This window comes from Trichoplax adhaerens, genomic scaffold (assembly GCF_000150275.1).
Source record: "Trichoplax adhaerens TRIADscaffold_2 genomic scaffold, whole genome shotgun sequence".
Lineage (NCBI taxonomy): Eukaryota > Metazoa > Placozoa > Uniplacotomia > Trichoplacea > Trichoplacidae > Trichoplax > Trichoplax adhaerens.
In genome coordinates, this window is record NW_002060944.1 from 7,202,860 (window position 1) to 7,220,541 (window position 17,682).

General features: G+C 34.7%; 3 protein-coding genes across 3 annotated transcripts; all 3 read right to left on the bottom strand.

Moving 5' to 3' along the window:
- Positions 1-425: 425 nt before the first annotated feature.
- TRIADDRAFT_63683 (uncharacterized protein) lies at positions 426-6,011 on the bottom strand (the record flags this gene model as incomplete). Its single annotated transcript, XM_002110063.1, has 17 exons — positions 426-784; positions 904-1,044; positions 1,158-1,221; positions 1,344-1,515; positions 1,599-1,676; positions 1,821-1,865; positions 1,956-2,021; positions 2,101-2,141; positions 2,298-2,478; positions 2,617-2,672; positions 2,798-2,894; positions 2,968-3,047; positions 3,183-3,290; positions 3,504-3,519; positions 3,672-3,729; positions 5,680-5,772; positions 5,904-6,011. 17 exons carry the CDS (start codon positions 6,009-6,011, stop codon positions 695-697), a joined length of 1,494 nt encoding a protein of 497 aa, XP_002110099.1. The 3' UTR covers positions 426-694.
- Positions 6,012-9,091: 3,080 nt separating this feature from the next.
- On the bottom strand, positions 9,092-11,531 carry TRIADDRAFT_53717 (uncharacterized protein; the record flags this gene model as incomplete). The annotated part of the gene is made up of 6 exons (XM_002110064.1): positions 9,092-9,150; positions 9,299-9,428; positions 9,619-9,696; positions 9,796-9,987; positions 10,083-10,232; positions 11,184-11,531. The coding sequence occupies 6 exons, from the start codon at positions 11,529-11,531 to the stop codon at positions 9,092-9,094; spliced, it is 957 nt and encodes a 318-aa protein (XP_002110100.1).
- Positions 11,532-13,267: 1,736 nt separating this feature from the next.
- TRIADDRAFT_20515 (uncharacterized protein) lies at positions 13,268-17,300 on the bottom strand (the record flags this gene model as incomplete). The annotated part of the gene is made up of 15 exons (XM_002110065.1): positions 13,268-13,366; positions 13,456-13,648; positions 13,740-13,866; positions 13,935-14,092; positions 14,162-14,241; positions 14,311-14,441; positions 14,562-14,610; positions 14,692-14,787; positions 14,952-15,084; positions 15,217-15,341; positions 15,424-15,523; positions 15,686-15,732; positions 15,928-16,064; positions 16,239-16,283; positions 17,171-17,300. 15 exons carry the CDS (start codon positions 17,298-17,300, stop codon positions 13,268-13,270), a joined length of 1,650 nt encoding a protein of 549 aa, XP_002110101.1.
- Positions 17,301-17,682: the final 382 nt, after the last annotated feature.

Consider the following 17,682-nt stretch of genomic DNA (forward strand, 5'->3'; position numbering starts at 1 on the left):
GTTTATATGAAGATGATAGTATTTTAATGTTTGCATTGAATTGAAATCAAGCTTTAATTAAAGCGTAAAGTCTACTTGATTCTGCTATCCATCAATAAGTATTAATTTTTCAAGATCGAAGTTTATTACAGTCAATTAAGATCAAGTCTTAGTGTATGCGTATATCTATGTTGTTGTATCTATTTTTTTATCTACATATGTGTTTATATACTTGCCGTACATATGCACTTATATTGTTAATATGTATTATAATGTATTTTGCACGATCGAGGATTATTCGCTACTTACTGCTTAATAGAAGTACGATACAACGATACATTATATCACTATATTCATTCTTAGTACTGCACCAGCAATAATAACCTCGATTTTGAATCACGATGCAAACTCTAAGCAAATGAATTTGGTATTTTCATTTATTAGTAGTAAAACTTATTATTATATTCTAAATTGATATTATTTAGATGCACTATTTCGCGAGTAGTTTATTGATGTACTATTATACAATTTTTAGTTATATTCTTCTTAGTTAATAGGATTATCAACAGATGAAGAAAATGACTGTATGCAATTGACATAATCGTTGACAAGATGAAAAGAGTTGCATTAAATTGAAATAATTGTGTTATTGTAGCCATTCATTTTTCGAAAGATTATTGCGATTTAAACATCTCTAAGGGGTTGATCATTTTAGTTATATAGATATGTAACCCTGTCTGGCCATTTTACTTGTGCTCCATTCCACCAAGAAGAAACATAAAGTTCCAAAGAAAAGACTGATCACCTACGTAAACATATATTTTACACCCAATGACACGATTAGTGAAAGTTTAATGCAAAATACGACATAAGTATTTTAGCACGTATAGCAGTAAAATAATAGAATTCGTTATTTGTACTTACCAAGACCAATAATTGCCATTGCAGCATTACATGCCCACTGTAAAAGAACGCAATAGCCGCAAATAATGACTGCACAAATTTAAATAATGCAAAAGCTGGTGCACTATCTTCAGTGTACATAAATCCAAGGATAGAATAGATCTACGTAGGAAATGATGTAAAATTGATTCATAAAAAGTGATATTCTGGAGGGTCAAGTGGAATAATGCAGTACGATAAAAATGCTACTTTATCATTGGATAAAGCACTTTTACCTGTGTGTTAAAACTACTATCGCCCAATCCTAGTAAGAAGGAGCAAGCTACAGCCAAGGTAGCACTAAGTATAAAGTTTTATAAAACAAAATTTGACTCAATTTAACACAAATTAACGGTGCACATTGAAAACGTACAACAAATATCATTTTCTTCAAAAAATACATTTACTGTGTGGATTACTACCTTGGCTCGATTAAGTAACCATGAGTTTCAGAAGCAGATATCGGTGCTATACTAGGTATGTTCATAAAAATTAGGAAAAAGGCTGCAGCATGGCTTATAAAACCGACAAGGATGACGGGATCTCTTCCATGTCGAAGTATTTTTTTACCAAATATTCCAAAGAAGGCACCGCCTTGATAATACGAAGCAGCTTTATTAGATGCTAAACTAAGGGACATTTTGCATAACTTTAGTGAGGAAATTTGATTTACTAACCAATGATCTCGCCAATGCCTAAAAATATTCCTGCTAAACCAATATATCTATCTGGATCGTGAATTAGCCGCGCGTTACCTAAGGATATCATAAAACTGCATCATAAATAAGCGCTTTTAAAAGATTATTAATAAACTATTACGAATATCTACAGTCAAGATAGCTACTGGATAATAATATTTTCTCATACATTTCTGATGGATAGTTTTTGAACCTACTTACCAATGCAAGTTGGATATACTCCGCTGAAGAACGTTAATTCTAATCCTATTGGTAACAAAGATCACACAATCGGATGATTACTTAATTAAAATTGATAAAATAAAGACTCAAGAGGGTGACTGTATGGTACTTTACCTGTATACGCGAATACAGCACTAAGCAGTAACATTTCCTTAGTCGTAAGCAAGTGAATAGATCGCACTAAAATCAAACATAATTATGGAATTACAGTTCATCAATATCAATATTATTGCACTGTACATGAATTTATCGATCTTACTAAAAGCTTGCCATGGTCCTTCTTCTGATGCATTCTTTGAGCTTTAAGAAATAGTTTTAATATTCAATTAATTTTGATGCAGTTATAAAAATACATTTCCGTGTAATTAAGCGTTAAAGCAAATTAATTTAAATTTTTACCCAATATTCATTGGTAGTTCTTCTTCTTCCTATGTCCATATAAAACATTAATCTTACTTTATGATATGCAAATTATCATGTACCTTTAAATAACTATCACATTGATCAACGGTAGTTTGTAAAGGGTAGCAGGCATTATTTACCGATACTTTTGGTTTCCGCAAAGTTAGTAAACCTAATGTTCCGATAACGCATACCACGGTAAGAACTGAATAGATGATATATCTGTATTCATCAGCTATAAAACAATCAAAGATTTAAAGTTAAAACAAGAATTAAAAATTCTATAATAACGGATATTATAACTGGAGGAAAAGGTGACCTGTATGAACGTGTACGAGTACACGTGTGCTTAGCAGCAAATAACGATACTCACATATAATGCTGACTCCTTCCAATTGCAAAAAAACGTATAAATTACCAAATAGTAAGCTACAAGACATAACAATTGGATTTAATATTAATTTTGAATATATCCGTTACAAAAAATGGAGAAAATAAAATACTATAATAGAAACATAGCAAACGTGTTATAAAAGATTTATTGAGGTTTGTACCTAAATTGTAGTAAAGCCCAAAATATGCCACTGTTACGAGCGATCGTATCAGGATCAGAATTAATGGTTAAAAAGTTACCCTGGGCCGTCCATAAAACTAACAAAAATTAAGAACGAATCAATCAAACAGTTGTCGATTAGATGTAATAACCTCATAAGCTACAACATACTTCCTGCCCCCACTCCTACTAAAGCTGATGCAATGTACAGAGTTGCTGCCAAAGGTTGTATCAATGATGCGATAAATAAGCTGAAATATCCATAAATATTATAATGTTAGATGAATTAGTTAGTGTTACAAATATTCTGATTAGCTAAGCGTAACATGATGATCTGGACAATGTATAAATGGTATAATAGCAGTCAATTTTTAACATTTGCCTACCAGTAAGGAATAGCTCCAGCTAACATGGAATATTTTGGACCAATAACACTAACTACTGATGGTCCCAGCCAATTTGAAGCAGCAAAAACACTATAAATTATAGCCAAGCTATGAAATAATTAAGAATGGAAACGGTCAATATTTAAATTAAAATCGGAAATCACTTGTATTAGCTAATTAATTCTTTTGGCCCTTTTCTTAAATTATATTTTAATTACCTTACCTATAGGCATTTTAATACTACAGTATACTGTACAGTGCTCGTATTCTGGTACTATAAATGACAACATTGTTTATGTAGCTAATGTAAATTAATCGTACCTATTATAGCCGCTCGCTATCGAGAGAGGAGTATTGATAATGAATCATAGCAAGAAAATTGTTTGTTTAGGAAGAAAAATATCAGATTAGAATAATTCCTGTACGTAATTTATATTTAAATGAACTAAATTTCGTTCAAGGCTATCCTTCTATAAATGGATAACAAACCTGTGAAAGTGGTATTATGCATTTTCGCCTCTTGTTCCGCACTTTTCAACACACGTTGCTACAAACGAATGAAGAAACATTAGAGGTACAGTTCGTACGCTTTGTAACTTTTAACTTGATGAAAATGTACATGTGCAAATAATGTTGTTAGTATGTTTCAGCTCTTTTTCAGATTAACCTTTTAACTGAATCATTTTATGGATTGTAGCATAAGTTCCAATCACAAAATCAAAATCATGGTACGAGCGTATACTGTATCTCAACATGGTAAGGATATCATAAGTAATTCTACTTTGTTCTTCTCTTTTTACAACTGGCTACAGAATCACTTCCGAGTTAAACAATACCAAGATGACTAGGCTATTACGCCAATTTCAATAGTGTAGTAAATTGAATATTTACTGCATGAGCAGTTTCTACCACCCACGATAAGAATAACAACAATATTGTAGTTGTGTACAAGTGCATAAAGCTACGTGGAGAATCCGTCATTACATCGATACCTCCCTACTTGCAATTGGCAAGGATAGTGTACTTATGAGGCTAGCGATCAATTAGTGTAGGATGATCAATTCGATATTTACCGCTGAGGTACAATTTTTTTAGCCATCAAAGGTAACTAATCTACTTGTTGTATAAAGTCCAACCCTGATGATCAATATTGATGATACGAAAACAAGATGGATAGCTGTATTAATTAATTAACAGCAGCATTTAGTTTTATCAGGTCCAGTTGAATATGGATACTATACTGATGTGATTTGTTCCAATTGCTTTCAACATTTGAAAGACTTGAACTACAGCTGGACATGGAAGGAATTTTAAGCAATGTATACCATAGATGCATTAGTATACTATAGTACTGTACAGTACTACTCTTGAGGGCACGATTCTGACTATTATGGATTGTATTGTTGCCAGTTAAAAATACTCCATGGTATAGAATCATTTTATGTATGAAGAAGTCATTGAAAACTAATTTTACCAGATAGTAATGCTACAGTATAAATGGTCAATAGGCAAATTGGTCAATTTATCTGCCATTAGTCCGCAGATATAGCGTTTACGGATTAGCAAACTGGTATTTTCATAGTGACAACGGTAAGGTAAACACGTAAGTCATTGTATCCTTTTGGATGGATTATTCTTAGCCTCTTCATTATTGTAAAAGTCATTTACTATCATCATAACGATCAGTGGATCCTATTCTTGAAAAAGACTCCATCAAAGTGACCATATTACTCATCACTTGATCAAGAGGTGTTGTATTTACTCCTTTGGTAGAGCTGACAATCATCTAGAACAAATCATATCACTACTAGGTCTGGGATTGACCCTTTGATTGAGGCAAGGCAATTGGAAGTGGTATTGTTCGATCATCCTGGGAAAGAAATTAATCATCGATATTATAAGACTAAATTGAAACCTAAGTTGTATTAAGGTGAATTGAGGCGAATTATCTAGTACCAATCTGTACAATGTCATTGCTAGGACTTTATCTTTGATGAAGGAAACGGTGATAGACGATCTTCCTAGTGTGGAAATTGGATTACGACTGGTGTAAAAGCTTTCGAGTTAGCGATCGTGATAGGATGGAAATTTCATTGATATTGCAAGACTACGTCGAAGAATATGCTTCAAATGATAATAAGTTAATCATGGAATAGAAATTGTATAACTACAAGAGTGAATCCATGGATGAAAGGCGAAGACAATGGCATTTGGTTGTACGATGAAAAATCTTGCGGATACAAGGCATGAGTAGGCATGACAAACCTCATTGAAAAAGAAGCCTAGACTAGCGCTAAGATAAAAATCATCTCATGCAGTTCTACACCCTTATCACCGTCCATAGTTGAATTGAGTGAATAGAGGCACAATAAGAGTCATAGGAGGAAGAAAATAGAGCCATAGATAGGCCGATAGTACGCTTTGATTTTGTTAACAACGACTATCCATCTACCGTCAACAAGATGATGAAGAAAGCAACAATCATCGCTCGACCTACCTCAATTTCCGAGCAAGTTTGAAAAGCGGTGAAAATAAACATAAAAGCGAATCCCATCAAGATGACATTGAGTAACTTAATCTCCATTTTGCCCTATAAAATGATTCCAAGTCACGATCGATTGCAATAACAACAAATTGATTTTCAATATTAGTGGAAGCAATTTCAAGCAGTCGTTTCCTTTTCTTCTTTCTCAGCCCTGGAGTAATATTATTCGACCTGACCTGGTTGTGATGTAAACGAGGCGTCGTCACTGACGTAATCGGTCTAGTGACAAAGGCAGTAGACCGTACCGATCCCAATCCGGTCCGTTCCGTTTTCGGTGACGTCATGGTCCGTTTCGATCACTTTTCACTCTGGCATTGACCACGCGGGTGAGGTGTTCCTTTGTTCTACAGTACTCAAGATTCTCTCTGAGTACAGTACATTGTACTCCAGACTACAGTACTACAGCATACTGTACATTGTGCACCAATACCGTGTTGAAAGTGGCTTATTGCGCAATAACAGTCTCGTGATCGCTGGCTGACCGAAACCAATGGAGTAGTGGTACAGTACTGTACAGTAAACATACGCATACAGTACAGTACAGTATAGTACTGTACCAGTAAATTGAGTAGGACTACTGAGTGGAGAAACCACCTTGGGCTGCTGCCAGTAGTAGACAACCTCATACAAGTATCCTGCACATCGAGCTCAAGATGGACGACTCAATATTTATTATTCAGTAGAACTGCTGAAATTCTGTAGAACATAACTAGCACTGGCCAAAACCATACATCCATAGACTTGTAGAAATGTCCTACAAGTCCATGATTCAATGCAGTTTCATGATGCCAAATGAAAGGACTGAATCATACGTCGAGATTACTCCATTCATTACTGGTGGACTACTGAGTTCAGTAGGCCATGACCATCATGTCATGGGCTTGCAGAAATTGCCTGCATGTCCATGATATAGTAAAGTAGAGAACAGTGTATACTGTACTTCATGCTGCTTCAAGAAGTTGAAACTACTCTACTCAGTGTTGTAATACCAGAAAATTCTCTTATCGCAAGTCAAGACTAAATAATACTTAACTTGCAATTACTTCCGTAATTGACAAAGTTACAGATACTATTAGAACTATCAATCAAGTAGTTATTATTATTATTATTGAATGGATAATGTTCTGATTATGAAAAATTATTATTTATTTTTACCAATTCTCTGATCATGACATTCACTATTGCACTTAACATTAGCCTTAAAGCATTTGCATCGGTTAATAATACAAGATGCATGGCATTTCGCGAATTGACTGGATTTCGTACTTGGACGGTAACAACAGTGTACTGGTTTCAGTCACTGTTGTTCAGTAGCTAATGTAACTGTACTGTTAATCTTGTTGTACACTGCAACACATTGTAGAACTACATGGCTATACAGTAGAACTTAATGGTATTACATAAACTGCAATATGCACGGACAATATTGTTTGTGCAAGGCCTCACTGACTGGTGCAATCAATGGACTGAATATTCCCGAAAAGAAATCACTTATCCGCAATCAATCCCATACTGAGCTACCAAAACGATTCAGGATAATGCAATGTGGTGTACTACAGTTTGATACTGAACAGTGAAAACTGCTGTTAGCTTGTCATTTCAAGCTTTAACTCGAATGTGTGTATCACTACTCTGCAATCTTCGTTTGTAGAGGTCTGGTGTGGATATCCTAAAAGTAAAACTACTTCAATGCTTATCATTTTGCCCCATCTCTCAATTAAACTATTAAATATTTGCTGTTTTCTGATTGTAGTCCATGACGAAGCCTATTCTCGAGCATTACTGCCGAGTTGCTCTAAAATACTAGTATAAAGCCAAATTGCAGGTAGTATTTATGATACGACGAATGAACAAAGCAATTTTGAAAAGTCAATTATTGAACACTACTGTCTAATAGCTCTAAAACAGTATCATAGCTAAAACTGGCGGCATTATCAAATGATAATATATGCGACGAGTAAATACTCTACAACAGTTTTCCTTTAAGAAACATCAATTGTCGGCTTACATCCAACGGTTCAACTGTCTCCTGCTGTCACGCAAATTACTTCAATTAGCAAAAATGATATATTAATAGTATTCTCCAAGGCATGTTTTTATCATTGTCAATTTATACAAATCCGGATTATAGATTGCACTATACAGTACTCACATATTACAAAACATGTTATCATTATTTAGTAATTAGTTCTGGCTTACAATATTTGAATACATGGCCAGAATAAGAATAGGCAGTGATGAATAACAGATAAATAATGCTTAATCATTAACTTAATTTTCTATCCAATTTTAATCAATAATATAGCATATTTATCAAAAACATGACAACTATTACCATCAAGATGAGATACTTGAAACTACACAACAATCAAAACAAGATGGTACTGTTCTCGGTATCTTGCTAATAAAGCAGCACTTACGATTACTAAACATAACAAAAACCGCCCTTTCCATTTCAACACAGTAATAAAAGTCTAAATAATATGAACTGACAGTGAATAAAAAAAGTTTTATCCGGTTCAATACTTTTTTGTCAAGCACAGACTACTAGAGATAAGACCAATTACTATGCAAATCAACATTTATATAGTCAATTGTATCTTTTAAACTTGACTACTAAAATAAATCACATGTTCGACTGGACTCACGAGAGAATAACAAATAATCTCAAGTCTCCATCATACCCTTCAACTTTTAAACTGTAAATGTTATAGCTAATTTAGAATCTAATACTTTATGCTACCTTACACTAAATACAATGATACTCTACAATAATAGCATTTACTTTATTACTCCGTCATATATTAACAAGGAACAAAATCCTTTACTGCATTACTACATAATGGTATCGCCATCTATCGAAATATTTAGATACAAGCGTAGAAAGTTTAACGTAAATGATATTAGATATAAATTCTAAGCAAAGTACCTAATGACAGAATCACTATTAGAAATAATGCAGTGCGTAGATCATTTAAATAGTATATATTAATATAATATACACTTACATCTAAACAGCCAGTATACTATCTGGCCTATACTACTGCATTAACTTTATTCAACAATATAATTACTAAACAATTTTAAAACTACATAAACATAAAATTATTAAAATTTTAGAAAGCAACTGTTTCAATCAAACTGGCTATATCATTTCGAATTTTTCCAGTAACAGTAAAGAGAATATCAAATAATTCAGAATGATTGAATACTTAAAATCAGGTAAGGAAAGTTGTCCATCCACATCAATAGCAAGGCTTGTTATCGGTACACGGCGTAATTTTTAATAAGAGTGAGTGATCATATTTAACAGACACATATTACATAAAAAATGCTCGATTGATCTTACTACGTTTGAAGAGTTTTAATTGCCACGCTGTGCGTAATCATGGTCCGTAACTAGCTTGCAATGCATTGGATATCCTACGCAATTAAAAAAATTACATTGTCATTTTATTATAGAGTGTATTGTATCGATAAGAAGATATCTTAATTTCTGTTATATTTCTATAATAGAAAACGCTAATTTGCATTAATTAGAAATTCATGGGGTTAAACACGTATTAAATACCGTCTAAGCTCCGGTTATGATAACTGGAAACAGCCTTAATAGCATCGCTTTCATTGACATAGACAACTTCGGCAATACCATTAGTATTGAGTCTAGCAGATCGTAATCTACCAATAGCTCCAAATAATTCCTAAGTTTGCATATAATTAATCAGACAGTGTGAATAGCAAGTAGTTTATGTGCTAACGAACAACATTCCATGCTTTCAATCAAGCTAGCGCATGATGTAGTCTGCTGAATAATCATACTATTCATAGTATGATCGAGCATTATCATAATGTGCTTACTAATACTGCAGGTAACGCAAATTAACAACATACCTTAATATCATCTTCGGTGACGGTATAATATAGATTGCTAACAACCACCACATGTTCTACGGGTTTTTTCGGCGTTTGCTATAAATTATGCGCAAATGTTGAAGCTATTGTTAATCCCATCATAAAAACTACATTTACATGAGACGCTAACGAAATAATATAACAAGTAGATCGTACCTCCGGTAAATCGTTAAATATTGTAACTTTAAGCGATGCCGGCGATATCAAGCTACTTTTGTCAACCTTAGCACTCTTTGAAGTAATAGCTTTGCTACTATTTATGGTACCACTACTACCAAAGATTGTCTTGTTAGGTACTCTATCTTTTATAATATTCTTAGTACTAGCGCTTGTGGTAGAGGAATTAAACTAGTGCAAGTAAAATTCAGATATTAGCTGACATCAATTTTCATTAATAATATATCATTAAGTATTCACAAAAACAAGAAATAATTTTTAATTACTTTAATTGGATTCTTTGCAGCAGGATTACTTGTTCTTTCATTGCGCAACGTGATGAATAGAGATCCTTCTTTCCGATTACGTTCAGAAGCCTTCTTACGTTTTTCCTCTATAAGAGAAGATCTTTGACGCTTTCGATCATTGTCTATAGACTAAAAAATTGGTAGTACTTCATTTTAACATCAACTATGTATTGGATTATAGATACAATAAGATATTTACGGAATGTACTGCACTGTCTATTGTCATAAAAGGTAGAGATAGATGATTAATTTTTTGATAATGAACTGCACAATATCAGCTTGAAGATGGCTAATGCTGCATGGTTAACAACAATAATATTCATTGCAGTTACTTTTGCTATTCGTATGCATCATTACAGTAGTATCGGGGAAATAATAACTTTATATCTTAACGAGCAATTCATTCAGATGGAGAAAATTAAATCAACGTTTGCAGTCATCTTCCTTAGATTCTCATACGTGAAGATTTCATTGACGTCATTTTCATAATATAATGCATATTTAGTTTTAGAAATGCTGGAGATATATCATCCAATTTCAGAGTCGTATGCGGGAAAGACTATCTTAAGATATACTCGTACGTATAAAGTCTAGACTGACAACTAAAGTATTGTATAGTATATTCTATCTGATTGTAAACTAAACGAGTGGCGAATTCATTATTCCTATAACATGCGTACATTTCGACTGAGTGGATAGCAATGCTTATAAGAAATCATATTAAGCATATAGATTAAAGATAAACTAATGTTAACTTAACTGACGATTGGTATAGCTTTCACTAGTGTGCTAAGTCTAGCCTGTTAAACTAACTGTAATCTTGTACCAAACCGGTTGATCACAGTGGTTGTCTATTGAAGTACATGCTATTATCCCATATTTAGTTATTTAATTTACTTATACAGTACTTCGTACTTGCTTAGACCGTACTGTAGATACTGGTTTAGCTGGAAGAGCTACCACTTTTTATAGACATATTAAGTAATGGAGAGTGCAGTGTTTACCATATTACTAAATTAAGTCAGTAAAACTTTTGAAGCACATGGAAGGGAAAAAATGATAAGAAAATAAATTTCATACTTGTCTCCTAGCTCGGCGTAAATTATTACTAGCATCGTAATCCTGCCTTCGAGGTGCCTTCTGTTTCATTCCACCACGGTTGTCTTGAATCATTTGCCTGGCATCGAAGGGAGCCGAGCGTTGAAACTTGTTCCTTGAATTTTGATTATTAGTACTTCTTTCGTTCGGTCTCGACAGTTTCTGTCTTGCATCGACGATCACTTGATTATTTTTCCCTCCTTTTGCACGAGATTGCTTGCCAGTACTTTTGACTTGATTTCCTTTCTTTTTGCCATTTTTCGATGATTTCACTTTCTTTTGAGCAATATAATCATCAAGGGACATATCAATCGGATCATTTGCAGACATGCTTATCAATAACTTCCTTGTTCTACTTTAATTGATCATTTTACGACATCAAAAAGAAAGGACATATTAGCAATGAATTGATGCTTCTTCAAGTATACACATTTTGCTTTTTCACTGTTGAACTAGACTACCATACGCGTACATAGAGTCATTTCATGACTAATTTACACTTCATTTCAACTCGACCATCTTAGTGTACTGTAGACGTAGCTCGGTAGCTGACTAATTCTTGTGTCTTGCTAAGTTATACTATAACGTTCTCTGATACCGTTAAAGTAATCATAATACTTCTACTACGGAGATTGGCAGTAATGACTTTCCTACACATATATCATGTACGGCATTAATCTGTTCCGTAATCAATCCAAATGATGCATCACAATTACCTAATTTTTAAATTCTGTCTTGTAAAAAATAGCAAACTTTTATCGGCCAAATATTTGCCCTTCAAGGAATCACTTGGTATCTTGCAGAATCAATCACTCGGTATAATTGAGTGGAAAATAGCAAAATTTCTTTTATCGGCCAATATCTGCCCTTCAAGGAAGCACTCGGTATCTTGCAGAATCAATCACTCGGTATAGTTTTGTGGAAAATAGCAAACTTTATCGGCCAATATCTACCCTTCAAGGAATCAAGAAGTATCTTGCAGAATCAATCACTCGTAGTTGAGATGGTCGAAGAGGGTTTGCTGTATTTTATGATTGGCTTCAGTACGGTACCAACGGAACATCATACAGTACTGTACCCAATGTGCTACGTACAGTACAAACACTGTACTAAGGCAGTCGGGGTACTGTAGCTGGACGGGACAGTAGGCTACATTCAGGGGCTAGTGAGAGAGCGAGTAATCCCTGCTATAGTAGGACAACTTCCAGATTGTCATGAAAAATTACTAAAATTCTACTATGCTAAGTGCGGCGGTATACGGTAGAGTTGTCAGCTAGGATCTAGTCATTTGCAAAAATTTCCAAATTATGAAATAGACTGAATCAAGGCTGCCTGAAGTACAGCAGTACTGCATAAAACTGGCTCAAATACATCAAGAGTAATGGATAGGGGCTACTGAAATACTGCCCAAAGTACAGTATTAAAAATGTCCTTGGCTAATAGGCATAACTTGAAATACTGCTAAAATTAAGCAAACTTTTTACCTTAGCTTGCTCTTTACCATAGGTAACAGATACAGTACAGTAATAAATCGTTAGGTAGTACTGCCCAAAGTACAGTATTAAACATGTCCATGACTAATAGGCATAACTTGAAATACTGCTAAAATTTAAGCAAACTTTACCTTAGCTTGCTCTTTACCATAGGTAACAGATACAGTACAGCAATAAATCGTTAGGTAGGACGCAAGTACTAGACTCATATAACTGTAGTTTATGCAGTAAAATGCAATTATTAATATCGGAAATTACTCTTTCCCGAACGCTGATATTCCGATTTATTAGTCAATTATAATTTCTATTACAACAATTATGGGCTATAAGTCCACCCGCAGAACATAATCTGTTACAGTAATTAACACATATAGTGAAAAAAATTGCAGCATTTCCAATTTCCCATGAATATTCACACCCATAAAAAACAATTGCAAGAAATAGCTTCAAGAAGAACAGCTAGAAGCAAATTTTATTTCTTTTCACCATCATCATCATCATCGTCCTCTTCGTCATCGTCATCTTTGTCCAATAAAATAATGAAACCGTAAACCGAGAGTAACAATTAGAAATTTAGTTATACCCTAAAAACTTACCTTCATTTTCGGAATAATCATCACCATCTTCATCTTCGAAGGTGTTTTCAGGCACAGAATATAAACGAATCATAGGCTAACCAAATTGATGTTACAATAAGTTAATCGTAGCATAGACCTCAAATAGGAATTTCGATACAATCATAACATTAAATGACTCGTTACCTTATTCGGATCTTTCAAAATAACATATTTGCCTTCACTGTATGACATCAAAGTATCAATAATTACTCGAAGGATACCCCAAGCATTGTCCATTTGTAAATTTATTTGCGACGCAAATTCTACAGATGAATATTGTTGTGTTCCAAGAACTACATGTTTTGAGGTACTGGCTGGATTGACACGAGAAACGTAACTAGGAAAAGAAATAGGATAATCTTTTAATCGCACTGAACTCTCAGTCACTACCTACTCAATCAGGATCAATTCCCTTGTGCATAACATACCCAAATTTAAGAATTTGTGATCCAGCTAGTATTGCGCTAGCAGTCCATTTGGTTAGCTTATAGCTATTATTCTTAAGTTCTGCCGCAAGAACTGCACCTCGTTGAGTATCTAACTTTTTACGCCAATCTATCTTACTGAACTGTAAAAATAGAATTATCTTCGTTTAGACATAATCCGGCAATGGATATGAAAACATTCTGCTTTTATTACTTGTGGATCGTATTCATTTAAAGCTTTAATATTCATAAATGTTGGCTCGCTGCTAGCAGTAACCCATACAGCGTCATGCTCGCATCTGACTATCAATTCGATAGCAGCTGCATCATCTTTCTTTAATACCCATTTACGATACCTATCATATTTACAGGAAGAATTATTTTTAAATGCACAAGGAAGACCTCATTACAACGAAAGAAAGTACCTATAGCCAACGGAAGCAACATCGCTGTCCTCTTCCTCTTGCACAAATGGGTTAGGCTTATCAAATTCAAATCGCTCCCCCTAAATGAAATTAGCTCCAATTTAACGCCGGCAGCTACTACTTTCCATTAAATCAGAAATTTTACGCACCTTCTTAAGAACTTGTTGTGAGAAATGTTGATTAATTATTGTTGCCTCAAGTGCTAGACTTTGTGCAGAGTTTATTCCGTCTTCATCATCTGGAGGCGGATCGTACGAGGTTTCATTAACAGTTAACAAGTCTATTTTAAGATAATAAAATCAGAATAATAGTGTCTATTTTAAATGGGGTCGGCGTCAATTGTAATCCTTGTAATATAATAATTGTTAGCCTAAGAAAAATGCTAAGAACAATTACTAACCAAACCCCGAATCATCGCGCTTGTCAAGGAAAAGTTTATCACGTACGCGCTAAGTAATAAAAGTAAAAATGTCTCACAATAAAAACCAGATATCACTGCTACTAAATATTAGTGTTACAAGTTTTCATACATGAGCAACGATATCCCAGGGGTAGACGGATCTCGAGCAAGTCATCAAGGTCGCAATTATAGCATCCGTAGCAAAAACATTCCCTTTCGAAGTTAGCTAAACGTGAATATAGGACAAAATTATAAAATTTATGAGAATCAAGAAGGTGCATAAGAGATTGTATCCATTTGGCTTTGTACTCAGATATCTCCCGTAGCCACAGCGACGGAATTGATAATTTACGATAAACGTATAGCGGTTAATTCGTATCTACGACTAACCTTGCGAATAATTGGATCATCCGTTGTAGTTACTTTATGAAAAGTTCGATTGACTGGTAACAAGGGCTTTTCGTTTCTTACATTTACTCGATCGTAAGACTTGTCATAGTATTCCATAGAACCGCAACAGTAACTTAAATAGAAGAATAGCACCAACAATTGGATTAGTTTAGAATAGGAATATTAATTACCTATACAATATTATTATGTTAAAATTAGTATCAGCTCATAACGGTCTGCTGTCGTGTAAACACACTATCCTTACAGGTCTTCCGGTTGGCCAACGTCGGGTAAATTGAGCTTACTCAACTGAGCGAATGATATTTCGTCAAATTCTTTCCAGTTATAAAGTACTTCTACGGAAGCTGTGCGATGTTTAGCTTGCGGTTGCTGTTGGATTTTGAGTAGATAACTTAATAACGTAGTACTGTTAACAATTTCCTAGTGCTAAATTCACAAATAGTCCACTAACTTGGTGGTGGCCGCGGCCGTATGAATAATAGTGTTTTTGTTTCTTGCGTTGACGATTGTCCCTAAGCAAAGAAAATTGAAGATTAATAATCGTTAGGGGCCTTCACATGGAAATTGGTACGTGACAACTCTACAAATTAATCGTTTCTTTATGCATGCAATTTTATTGGAAAATGGTCTCACAAGTGTAGGATGTAAACGTACTAAGTGAGCTGATGTTTTGAAAAGGAAACTGTATTTAACGAAATTACAGTATTCATTACCTGTCACGATTGCCATGAGTGTTGTAGACCTGCCGACGATTGTATCGCTAATTGACGTGAGTAATAAAAGTGCAAAGAGTTTGATAGTTATTAATATAAAAAGATTTTTAAGTCATTTTACTGTGTGTCTATCATTCTATACAAATATTGACGGACGTGTACGGATGCAATAAAATACAGTACTATAAATTGGTAGATAAATAGAAATTTGATTTTCATTGCAAGTCAATCGATTATTATACCTGTCTATTGTACATATACCGGCGATGTCCATGCTTGTCCTTCCTAGTATTTGTATCAACTAATTTGAAGGTATCATCTTGATCATGGTAGTAGCTATACGCAGAGCCTCCAGCTCCAAAGTGTGCCGCATATTTATCTAAATTTTAAAAGCAGGTGAAGATAAATTGGATCGATTTCTCATCAATACGCCTATATGTATTGTAATGCCTTCAATTTTATCTATTTTCTGCAGTATCAAATCAATGGAATATATTGCCTGACGTGAAGATGAGGCACTGATACTATATAAGTTTATATTTCTTTTTTTTACCTTTCGTTTTCTTATCTTGAGAGGTACCTACAGCATTCCAATCTGCTATCTATTTGTGAAAATGTATAATTACATTACTGCCTTCATCAAGATGCTATTCATTCTATCTTTAACACTTTGATATTTTTATCATTTACGGTCCAATATCATAAGATTTTATGAACTACTGTACCACTGTACGGGTATTACAAGGTTGAGTGAGGATCAGTTAGTTCATCTCGTGACAAGTGAATGAAATGTCATGCACATGGTTTGCTATTTTCTCGTATGATTATTTACACCAAGTTCGTAAAAGGTGTCGTGGCAAAACCGAGTTGGAAATTCGACTGGCTACGGGGTGAAACGATTACAACACTACTAATACATTTTGTCGAAGCAATCCAATCACTTTCCTTTCTATGTATTATAATTCATTAATCCAGGGAATTGTCACTACGTCTTCTATCTACATCGATGTATTTGTGAATATCAACAAGTACAATTCCAATCTTCAAAGCAGTAATATATAAGCAAGAGTCCCATCGATACATGAGTATTCTACTGCACTAGATTAATCGCTACCTTGCAGTGAGGTATGTCATGATATCGAGGACATTGTTATTAGCCCTCGACCGCGACTTTCAAGTTGAGTAATAGAGTAAAATAGTTTTTAAAGTGTGCCTGTAGTCCAATCTATTGGATTGTCTCTTTGGATATCGATTACTTTACATGTTGTAGAATAGAAATAGTTTCATTTTTTCTTGACTGTTGATATCCATGGACACTCTCCACAGTACTCTCCTAGTATATCGTGATTTATAGCACGCCAGGCACGCATAGGACATTGATATTCATGTCGCGCCAGTCTGCTAAGATCTACGCTACTCAAGTATCGAAAGCGTACTACCATTGACATTGTAAAGCGGTAGCGTAAACTATTCTTATTTGTTCACTTACCTTTCCAAGTCGATCGCTCTTAGCAAAAGGCTGGTAAGGAATTTCTTGGAACTCATTTGGAACACTGTAAGGCCCCCAGCCATTGGGGTTGTCAGGAATTTCTGGTGGAATAAATCGAGCAGCCATGTGTCGTCGATTGGTTAAGGCGTTTGCTATCGGCTGTTGCTTTTATACTATACAGAATACAAGTACAGTACAGTATAGCAGCTTGGCAGTCCAGTCAGTACGGTCCAGTACACTCAGTACAGCACTCTGATGTGTCGTTCTCGCTTTTCTTTCTCGTTGTCGGTGATTGGTGCCTTGCGCTTGGTGCTGCTAGCAGTGTTCCATTTTGCGTTCCGTTCACCACTTCAGCCACATACAGTAGCCTGTTGTTGTCTATTATCACGAACAGCAGTATGCGCTGTACAATGCAGTCCGCTGGTGAAGTACTGTAGAACACAGTACTTACCACTGTGACCCGGTACAGTACGTACTGTACAGTACAGTACAGCCCAAAGCAGTGGAT